The 10,967-nt window shown below is 56.3% G+C and overlaps 1 protein-coding gene across 1 annotated transcript; it reads right to left on the reverse strand.

Annotated features, from left to right (window-relative positions):
• Positions 1-1,873: 1,873 nt before the first annotated feature.
• On the reverse strand, positions 1,874-6,295 carry PRAP1 (proline rich acidic protein 1). The gene is made up of 4 exons (XM_060641149.2): positions 6,166-6,295; positions 3,691-3,757; positions 2,918-2,970; positions 1,874-2,133 (listed from the first exon to the last, which is right to left on the reverse strand). Exons 1-4 carry the CDS (start codon positions 6,171-6,173, stop codon positions 1,920-1,922), a joined length of 342 nt encoding a protein of 113 aa, XP_060497132.1. The 5' UTR covers positions 6,174-6,295; the 3' UTR covers positions 1,874-1,919.
• Between the last annotated feature and the right edge of the window lie 4,672 nt (positions 6,296-10,967).

The following is a 10,967-nucleotide window of genomic DNA, read 5'->3' on the forward strand; positions in this document are numbered from 1 at the left end:
GGTGGGGGGTGGGCCCACGTCTGTTGTTCTCCGTTCTCTGTCTCCAGTGGTTGAGTGCCTACTGAATATGCAGCAGCCTGAACCATCCTGGGAAGTGGGCGGGTGAGGGGTAAAGGACAGGAGAGCGCCCCTGGCCCAGCAAGCAAAGGGCCAGCCGGCCCGAAGCAGCGTGGAGGAGGAGGCTGTCGTGGCTTCAGCATGAGGCTTGGGTTGGGCCTCGGGGTGGGAGGCATCCTGCCACCACTGCCCTGGACCCCAGGGTCTCCCCAAACCCTCTCCTTTCCCTCCAGACCTCTTTCAGCCATGTGTGTGCGGGAATTGGCATGACCAGGGGCCCTCCGGCCTCAGAGGCTGGGGAAGGGCCCCTGCTTGCGACCAGGAGCTGGTGTCCATGTGTCGAGGAGAATCCAGAGGGCAGGCAAGCCCACCGGGCTGCAGATCTGGGGCTCTGCCTGAAGAGACCCTGCTCTGGGCCCGTTACTGCCGGGGCTTAACCTCAGACCCCTGACCCCACGGCCACTTCTAGCCACACGAAGGCTTTTCTTTAAACAGCTTTATTGAGACTTAACTGACAGAATAAATTGTACACATGTAAAGTGTGCGGTTAAATGCCCTGGGATATTGTCCACTCTCGACAGGCCTCTTGCCTCTGTCAGTGCCTCCTGTCTTGAGGCTTGCACACCTCAACTGCACGCTCCCAAATCCCCAGCTCGCCCGCCTCTTGGTGCCCTCAGCCACATGGCTGTGCCTCTGGGTTGGAGGAAATGCCCGTGAGGAACCTTGGCTCCAGTAGTGCTGGAGAGAGACTTGGCCACAAACGCCACCCTGAGCTGCCTGGGGCTGTGGCCACCACTGACCTTGGATCTGAGCTGGGCACCAGTCCCCAACTGCCCGCACCCAAGCTGCTTGGAGATGGCCGTCCCCGACCTGGCAGGGGAGGGACCTGAGGGACTGTGAACCCTCCTGTGTGCCATGCAGGATTCACTTCTGGGCCCCCCCCCCCCACCACACACACACACACGTGTGGGTCACCCCAGACCCATGCAAGGTGCACGGAGGTGAGGCTGGGACTCACTCTGTCCTGTGAGGGCAGGACCTTGAACAGGTCGCTGTCCAGTGTGGAGTCTCCTCAGCGGTAACACGGGGATGACGATGCCAGGCGGTGAGACGTGAGCCGCCAGGCAGAGCATCAGGATGAGGGCCACCATTCAAGTCCTCAGAGGCACTTGGGACCCACGGAAGGACACAGGGAGCTCTGGGGCTTGTGAGGTCACCTTGGACAAGCCCACCATCCCCGGAGCAGCCGGGTGCCTCGGAATTGAGAGCTTGGTGGCCTCTGCCTGGCGCTTCCTTCTGTCTCAACCACTGGGGTGGCTCAGGCTGGGGGCAGAGGGCACTAAATGCTTCCCTCTCACTGCAGGGGCATGATCGCCACACAGAAACTGCACGCACAAACGGCGCATATTCATCATGTGAAATAACTAGTGAGCCTGTCCCTGTGGCTGCCACGTCGGGCCGTGCGGGGGGGCTGGGCACCTCACACAGCGTCGGGCAGGCGTGCAGAGGAGGAGCCCTGGGGTCTGAGCCCAAGCCCTGCTCCCCTCATCTGTCCTCCCTCGTGTTCTCCAGGGCCCACCTGGGGGTGCTGACTGGTCCCAACCGCTGACCTCTGCCATGCCCTTGGCCCTATCCCAACATACAAGGAGGGAGGCCTGAGAGGAGATCATTCCAGGAGCCTGGGTGCTGGGTTGGAGGAGCCTCGGGGGCCTCTCGACGTGTAAGGACAAACCTATGGCCCCAGGAGGACACAGGCCCCTTTCTCCCAGACAGAGCAGGCTAGGGCCATGGTCACTGTTCCTGAAGACGCGTGGGATCCACATCTGCAAGGTTTATTTTTCCAGTTGGGGTGGGGTCAGGGGTCAGGAGTCGTCCCTGGGGTGGTAGATGTGGTCTCGATCCTCCTCTGGCCCCTGAAGCTCCTGGTGAGGTGGCAGTGACCAAGAACGGAGCCCTGCCTCGGCCTGGGCCTCCTCGGGTGGTGGGTGGTACAGGCTGTCACGGTCAGGCTCCGGGTCCCAGCTGGGCAGCCCCATGAGCTCGTCGTCCCTTCCCAGAGAAGGGACGCCCCAGGGCCTAGGAGCACAGCTGGGTCAGGTCCGCAGGTGCCACAGGAGGCAGCCAGCCAGCCCCAGTGAGGGCGCCCACCACCCTACAAGCAGCCTGGGGGCTCTGGGGATGAGACCTGGTGGGAATCTGCTCCCCCACCACGGTCCCTGGTGGCTCTGTCCCATCACTCGCCAGAGGCCCCAGGGCCCCAGTGCCCAGGACAAGCATCGCCATCCCTCTCCCCCTCCCCACCCAAGAGCTATGACCAGGCGGTCCCCATGGGACCCAGACCGAAGGGTAGGCATCCTCACCACACGCCTGAGCCGCAGGGGGCCCCGAAAGGTTGCAGCGTCCCCAAGGGTGTCCCTGAGAAAACATCCTGGCCCAACACAGATGCTGCCCCGGCCACAGCCCTGGGCCATGGAGACCCAGAGAGTTTGGGCAGGAGTCCCCACCAGTCAGATGTCAGGCACTGTATCCTCTGGCCTGGCAAGGTGTGGCCCCGGGAGAGAAACCAGCCGAGGTTGCCTCGTGTGGATGCAGGGAAGCAATCATGGCTTAGAAGTGGCTCTGTCTGAGGCCACAGCCCTGGGGGGTGAGGGGATAGCCACCCTAGGGGATCAGTCTAAAGCCCTCAGACCCCGTACTCTGCTCAGTTTCTGACAGATCCCATGGGGTCCCATGCTGGCTGGAGCATTGCCTCCTCCTGAAGGAGGTTTCCCTCCCACCCACCAATGCCCTTAGCTTGGGGCCAGGGCCCAGAAGGGGCAACAGCAGGGGAAAGCACAAGGGTCGCTGGGGACACACTCACTCCTCTGTGTCCTGCTCAGGGGCCCCAACTTTGCCTTTGGTCTTGATGAGGACCTGGAAGGAAAGGATCACAGGTGTGGGCTTCGTGCAGTCCACAAGGGGTCCAAGGTCGGGGGACACCTGGACAGAGATGACTCCAAGGCCCCTTGGACCGCACCTGCCAACTCCACCCCCTGCCCCGCCTCCTCCAGGGAATGGTTGGAGGCCATGTGGTTACTAGAGAGACAGGACAACCCCTGGGGCTGCATCTGGACCCCCCCCCCATCCCCGGCTGATGGCCGGAGGAAGGGGTCCAGTTCCTCTGGGCCCAGCCCTCTTGTGGAGGCCAGGGGAGTGTATGAAACAGGTGACCCCCTGGAGACCAGCTGTCACTTGCCGGGAAGGGTTGGGCCTTCCCAGGTGTGCAAGTCTGAGTGGTCTTGACCCAAGGCGGGGGGGGGGGGGGGGCGGGGGGGGACACAGCACAGAGCGCATCTGAGCAGCGATGCCCAGGACGGAGGATGTGCCCTGGGGTTCACAGTGCCAGTGAGCATCACCTAGGGCCCCTCCTCTGCCTGGGTCACTTAGGCATCACTGAGCCTTGCCTCTCAGACCTCGCAGAGGGGCACGCTCCCCCTCATCCTTAGGGTCCCTCCCGGTGCCCGCAAGGCCACCCTGCACAGAGACCTGCAGTCACATTAGTGCCCTGCCTTCTCTGTCAAAGGCCAGCTTGGTGCCCTTTCTTCACATTCCTTGCTGATGGGGCAGGGGCTGGGCAGAGCAGCCCACACATACCTGGGGCTTGGAAGCCGAGTCTGCCTCCCCCAGCAGCAGAGCCGCCAGGCTGGCAACCAGGAGGAGCCTGAAGGGACCAGAGAGGAGAGTGAGAGGTAGGCCGGGGCTGCTCCTCTAGACAGGACAGCCAGGTGGGTGGCCTGGTGTCACTGGCAATGTGGGTCCCAGCCAGGGAGGCCTGGGGCCAGGTTCACAGGTAGTTTATTATCTCCCCATCTCACAGCCCAAGGACACACAGGCACAAAGAGGTGGGATGGCCACAGGCCCACACCTGCCCCCAGGCCCCCTCAGACCGGGTACCACTGCACCCCACGTTCTGGACGGACCCCACGCTACCGGCCCCGGCCACCAGGTGGACCCTTCAGCTCCCAGCCTCTGTGCTGGTGGCCGCACGTGGAACCACACGCACCTCTTGGCCAGGGAGCGGTGTGCGCTCACAGCATCCTCTGCTTAGGTGCCGGGGGGCTAGGACTTGGGGCGAGGCTCTCGGAGTGCTCAGTGCCCACGGCACCCCTGAAGCTATGCGCCGCGGCTCCCTCAGGCCCCCCCAGGTCAGAGCTGTGGGTGCACAGTGGTGCTGGTACTGGGCAGGAAGCCCAGGAGGAGGCAGGTGGGATGGGGCACTCTGCCCCGACACATTCAGCCTGACCCCGAGGGAGGCCAGGATGGCCACCAGGGCAGAGGAGGTCAAGGATCAAGCCCCAAGCAGGTAGTCCGAGGAGCAGCGGCCAAAGATAAGAGACACAAAGGAACACACGCAGGACAGGTGATCCATGAACCCAACAGCAAAGGTCCTGGAAGCCTCACCCAAGATGAGCAGGAGAACAGGGGGCGAGAGAGACTGGCGCAGTGAGTGTGTGCGCGTGTGTGTGCGTGTGTGGATGGTGTGAGGGTGTGGTGCGTGTGTGGATGGTGTGTGTGGATGTGCGTGTGGATGGTGGGAGGGTGTGATGTGTTCGTGCGGTGTGTGGTACGTGAGGGGGGGGGGTTGTGGGGGTTGTGCATTTATGAGCATGTGTGTGCATGTGTGTTGTTAAAAAACAAGACAACAGGCCCAGACTGGAATCGCTCACGCTAAGCCCCGCGTCACCAACCCGAGGCCTGACGACAGGTTAGGCTCCCCCAGAAATGGATCCTTACAGCAGTGAGGCGGGAACCGCCCAGCCCACACGGGGTAGGTCATCTGATCGGCCCCCGCCGTCCCCTGAAGAAGAGCGACCCACCAACCCGCCTTTGCTACCGTAACCTGCTCGTCCGCTCCTTCCGCCTCTAAGTTTTCCATCGCGACCGGCCCGTCGAGCGCCTTCCTGTCTGCTGGGTGGGACGCCGCCCAATTCTAACTGATTGTGCTCAAATAAACTCAAAATGCTTCATATGCCTCAGTCTATCTTCTAACAGGCTGTGTGTACACAGGGCTCTTCCCGGCGCTCTGGGAAGGTTTCCTTCTGTCTATGCAGCTGGCGGGGTGACAGGCTGGGCAGGGCTGGGAAGGGCCAGGGAGCTCGGGGTCAGCAGGGGCATCAGATCAAGGCTTCCTACAAGCTGCCCGCCCCTGTAGCCCCAGACTCCATCCCCACAAAGACCTTTGCTTCTCTGAGTGGCTCAGCACTTTGGGGCTGAGGCACACCTCGGGAGCCAAAGGGCAGGGGTCCCCAGGCAGAGGCCGGCTCTAGTGCTGGGCAGGGGCTGAACTGGTTGCCTGCGCCTACGTGTCTGGACGCCACACCCACCGGCGCGCTGTCCAGCTGAGTCGGGGAAAGGACTTCACAGGACAGGACACGACGGGGCCCAGGGAATGGGGACGGCAGCGGTGAGCATGGGGTGTCCCGGCTTTGGGGCCCCCATCCTCTGTCCAGGAAGACAGCTCTGGACCCCAGCCCTAACCCAGCGGCCCACCTTTCTGCAAGGAGGCATGGCCTCCGGTTCAAGCTGGGGTCCCAAGAAGAACCCCACCCCAGAACAGGAGGGCAAGGGGAGGGCTCTGGCTGAGAGGAAGAAGAAAGGGGTCCCCCACAGGAGCAACAGAGCCTCTGACCCCAGGGCCCGGCACACACCCCAGCTGCCAGGCTGACATTCCCTCAGGGTAGCATCTGACCCCTGCCCTCAGCCCTGCCAGCCCCCAGCCTCCTCTTCTTGACCCAACCCTCCCTTTTGGGCAGTCACAGACGTGCTGCCTCCTACCTCCCACCTCCAGGGTGACTCTTGGGTCAGGGGACACCCCAAGGGACAGGTGTGCTCACAGGGGTGGCCCTCAAATCGGGTGCCCGGACGCAGACAGCAGATGGGCCACAATCTCGGCTGGCTCTGGAGGGAGGGCTCGACACCCTGGGGGCTGCAGCCACCACTGGCCTGAGGACAGAGCCGAGCCTTCCTCCCCCCGCCCCCGACCCTCTCCCCTGGAACCAGCCTGAGTGGCTGCACAGCAGAGCCCCAGGATCGGGTGGCGGGTCTGGCCTCAGAGGGATTGGGCATTACCTCCTCATGCCGCAGTCCCCTTCTCAGTGTAGAGGGTGCTCTCGGGGACCTGTAGTCCCAGATCCACGTAGACAGTAACTCAGACACTGGGCCCGCGCCTCCCCACCCACGTTTCTCAGGGTTTTATGGCCCCCATGTAGGCGTGTCTGGACAGAGGTCAGAGACCAGGGTTCCCAACTGCACCGGTGACTGGGTGCGCCCAGCTGGCTCCCTGCGACCTGTCAGTCCCGTGGCCTTCCCACCACCCACTTCAGGGCAGATCTGACACAGCTCTGCCTCCCACACCAGCCCCCACCCCGGAGTCTGCGTCTTCCTGCCCGCTCCTCCTGGTCTGGCCACCCACCAACAAAATGTCCTGACGTTGCAGGCCCGAGCTGCGCGCCCCGGGGGCAACGGACCCAAAACTGGGCTGACTGGTTGGCTGGAAAAGCATCCCAGCAAACCCCGCCCCGGCCCTATGGGCACTCTGGGCACAGGCCCCCCCCCCCCCCCCCCCCGGAGCTGACTTTGCCCAAAGACACGCACAAGGGGTGGGGCTTCCCACAAGTCAGGGTGAGGACCGTTAAAACCAACCACGTCAGGGCTCTGGAACCTGACCTGTGGCACAGGAGCAATTGAGAAGTGGGTGCTCCAGCAAGCTGCTGAGCCCTGGGTATGAGCGGAGGGCGCCAGCGACCTCGCAGGGGGCTGCAGCGCCCTGACCCTGGGGCGCCGTGCCACACACAGAAGGAAGCAGGGCACAGGTTTAGTGCAAGGGAATCACTGAATGAACCAACAACAGCCATCTGCGGAGGAAATACCAGAATCCAAGGTGGTTACCCTATACAATCTGAGACAGCCAGTTGTTTTTAAACAAATAGACTTGACGTTTTGAGTAATTTTAAGGTTAGAGAAAAATCTAACAGAAAGTACAAGTCCCATGGGGCGCCTGGGTGGTGCAGTCGGTTGGGCGTCGACTTCAGTTCAGGTCATGATCTCACGGTTCGTGAGTTTGAGCCCCGTGTGGGGCTCTGTGCTGACAGCTTGGAGCCTGGAGCGTATTTTGGATTCTGCGTCTCCCTTTCTTTTTTTTATTTCTTTCTTTATTTTTAATCTTTATTTTTGAGAGAGAGAGAGAGACGGAATGTGAGTTGGGGAGGGGCAGAGAGGGAGACCCAGAGTCCGAGGCAGGCTCCAGGCTCCAAGCTGTCAGCACAGAGCCCGACACGGGGCTCGAACTCGAAATTATCACCCAGGCGCCCCTCTGTGTTTCCCTTTCTATCTGCCCCTCCCCTGCTCACGCTCTGTCTCTTTATCCTTCAAAAATAAATAAAACGTTAAAAAAATTTTAAGAAAGTAGAGTCCTCCACACCCTGTGCTGTTCACGCATGTCTCCCCCACAATTAATATCTCGCATTAGTATGGCACATGTGTGACACTGATGAGCCAATTAAAACACACATTTTTGGGGAACCTGGGTGGCTCAGTCGGTTAAGCATCCAACTTCAGCTCGGGTCATGATCTCAAGACTAATGAGTTGCAGCCCCTCGTCGGGCTCTGTGCTGACAACTCAGAGCCTGGAGCCTGCTTCGGATTCTGTGTCTCCCTCTCTCTGCCCGTACTCTGTCTCTCTCTGTCTCTCAAAAATAAATAACAAACACTAAAAAAAATTTTACAAAACACATATTTTTCAACCAAAAATCCGAAGGCAAAGAAACAAGAAATGTGTGACCAGTATTTAGGGGAAAGGGGGGGACAGAAAGTCTCTCTGAGTGGACCCAGACACTGGATGAGTGGAGAAAAAAATGAGCGGAAATCAGGCTTAAAGAATTAAAGGAACATTTGATGAAAATGTCTTAAGTGATTTTAATAAACCGAATTTTTTAAAGAATCAAGTGGAGATTCTGGAATTAAAAAACACAATAACTAAAACTTAAAAATTCACTGGAAGGTTTAGTAGAAGACACATTTAAGTACTTAATATCTTTAAGTCTGATCAACTGTCAAAGACAGATCCATAGAAATTATCCAATCTGAAGAGACCAAAAAAAAGGAGAAAAATGAACAGCATCTCAGAGACCCGTGAGACCACAATGTCAAGCACATGCATACACACCGTTCACGCATGCACACATGCACACGTGTACCCTACACGCACACACCATGTATACACACGCGTATCTCATTCACACGTGCAGCGTGCATACATGCAGACACACACACACGTACACATGTATATACACACCAGACGTACATATACATACAGATACATTCCCAGAAGAAGAGGAAGGAGAGAAAGGGGCAGAAAGAATATTTCAATACACGACGGCAGAAACATTCCAAACCTGATGAAATGCATTTACCATAGATCCAGTAAGCTCAGTGAGCCCCAGATAGGATACAAACAAAGACACAGCTAAACTGTTGAAATCTAAGGACAGAGCAAGTCTTGAAAACGGCAAAAGAGAGGTACCTGGGGGGCTCAGTCGGTCAAGTGTCCGACTCCAGTTCCGGTCATGATCTCGCAGTGTGTGGGTTCGAGCCCCGCATCGGGCTCTGTGCTGACAGCTCAGAGCCTGGAGCCTGCTTCGTATTCTGTGTCTCCCTCTCTGCCCCTCCCCTGCTCACGCTCTGTCTCTGTCTCTCAAAAATAAACAAATGTTAAAAAAATTTTTTTAAATATATATAGAAAGCAGGGAGAGAAAAGCACCCCCAGAAGAGCACCCGCAATCAGACCCACAGCTGACCTCCTCCTGGAGACGTTAGGGACCCGCGGGCGGAGTCCCAGAGGGAACAGCAGCCCTTTGGTGTGACCGCGCAGGAGAGGAGAGCGCTGGAGGCTAGCGCCACCCTTAGTCCACAGGCAGCCGAAGACGTTACAAGGAAAACTAGGGACTACGATTCCTCATGAACATTGACAAAAATTCTTGATAAAATATTAAAACACATAAAAAGGAATTTATTTTAGGAATGCAAAATTGATTTGATATTCACAAATCAACTGATATGTTACACTATACTGATAGAACAAAGAACACATGGCCAAGATGCAGAAGAATAATCTGACAGAATCCAAATCCATAAGTGATAAAAACTTCCAACTAGAAAGACGTCGGATAGCGAACGTCGCATTTCAGTGACAGATGGTGGATGGCTTTCTCCTGAAGAACAGGGATAAGGCAAACATGTCCACCCTCACCGTTTTTTAGCGCTGTCCTGTCGATTCCTTTTTTGTTTTTTTAATGTTTATTTATTTTTGAGAGAGACAGAGACAGAATGCGAGTGGGTTAGGGGCAGAGAGAGAGGGAGACAGAAGCAGAAGCAGGTTCCAGGCTCCGAGCTGTCGGCACAGAGCCCGGCGCGGGGCTAGAACTCACGAGCTGTGAGATCATGAGTCGTTGGACGCTCAACGGACTGAGCCACCCAGGCGCCCCTGTCCTGTCAATTTCAAGCAGCACAACCCGGCAAGAAGAAGGAAATTATGCTTGGATTGGAAAGGAGAAATAAAGCTGTCTTTATTGCAGATGATGTGACCCTGTATTTAGAAAGTTCTAAGGAATACAAAAAAAAAAAAAAACTAGTAGAAATAAGTAAATGAGTTTAATAAGACCTCAGGATATAAAATCAATATACAAAAATCAATTGTTTCTACATACTAGCAATGAACAATTTTAATGAAATTAGGGGAAAAGCTCATTTATGATAGCATTGAAAATAATAAAACACTTAGATTAATTTAACAAAAGCAGCACAAGACTAGTGCTGAGAAAACTGCAGTTCTAAATGGACGGAGAGGTGTCCCAGGTTCACGGACTGGGAGACTCGGTTTTGTTAAGATAGCCATTTTCCCAAAATTGATCTACAGACTTGGTGCAATTCTTGTCAAATTCCTAGCAGGATTCTTTGCAAAAATCTGCAAGTTGATCCTAAAATTTATGTGAGAAGGCAGAAACTCAGAAGAGCCAAAACAACTTTCTAAAAGAATGGGCAAAACTGGAAGGCACACACTACCTCCATTTCAAAACTTGCTCTCATGGCACAGTGATAAAGGACATGCCAGAGGCATGCGGGTCTGTACACAGAGCAGTGAGGTGGAATTAAGGGTCTGGAAGGAAGCCCATACACGTATGGACAACCAATTTTTGACAAAGATGTCAGAAACATTCAATATGGAAAGGTTAGTGTTTTCAACAAAAGACACCAAGACAAGCAAATACCCACATGCAAAAAGACCCTAAAAGAACTTAGACCTGTAACCTACATTGCACACACAAGTTAACTCAGAATGCATCACTTAAAAAAAATTTTTTTGAGAGAGAGAGACAGAGCAGGGGAGGGGGCACAGAGAGAGAGGAAAACAGAGGATCCGAAGCAGGCTCTGCGCTGACAGCAGAGAGCCCGATGTGGGGCTCGAACACATGAACTGCGAGATCATGACCTGAGCCCAAGTCGGACGTTACCTACTGAGCCAGCCAGACACCCCTTTTTTTTAATGTTTTATTTATTTTTGAGAGAGAGAGAGAGCACGAGGAGGTGGTGGGCAGAGAGAGAAGCGGACAGAGGATCCGAAGGGGGCTCTGAGCTGTCAGCACAAAGCCCAATGCGGGGTTCGAATTTATGAACCATGAGATCATGACCTGAGCTGAGGTGGGTGCTCAATCGACTGAGCCACCCAGCCGCCCCCAAAATGCATCATTCCTTTTTTTTAATTTTTAAAAAATGTTTATATTCGAGACAGACAGAGTGTGAACAGGGGAGGGCGCGAGAGAGAGGGAGACACAGAATCGGAAGCAGCTCCAGGCTCCGAGCTGTCAGCACAGCTT

This window comes from Panthera onca, chromosome D2 (assembly GCF_046562875.1).
Source record: "Panthera onca isolate mPanOnc1 chromosome D2, mPanOnc1 haplotype 2, whole genome shotgun sequence".
In the NCBI taxonomy this organism is placed as follows: Eukaryota; Metazoa; Chordata; class Mammalia; order Carnivora; family Felidae; genus Panthera; species Panthera onca.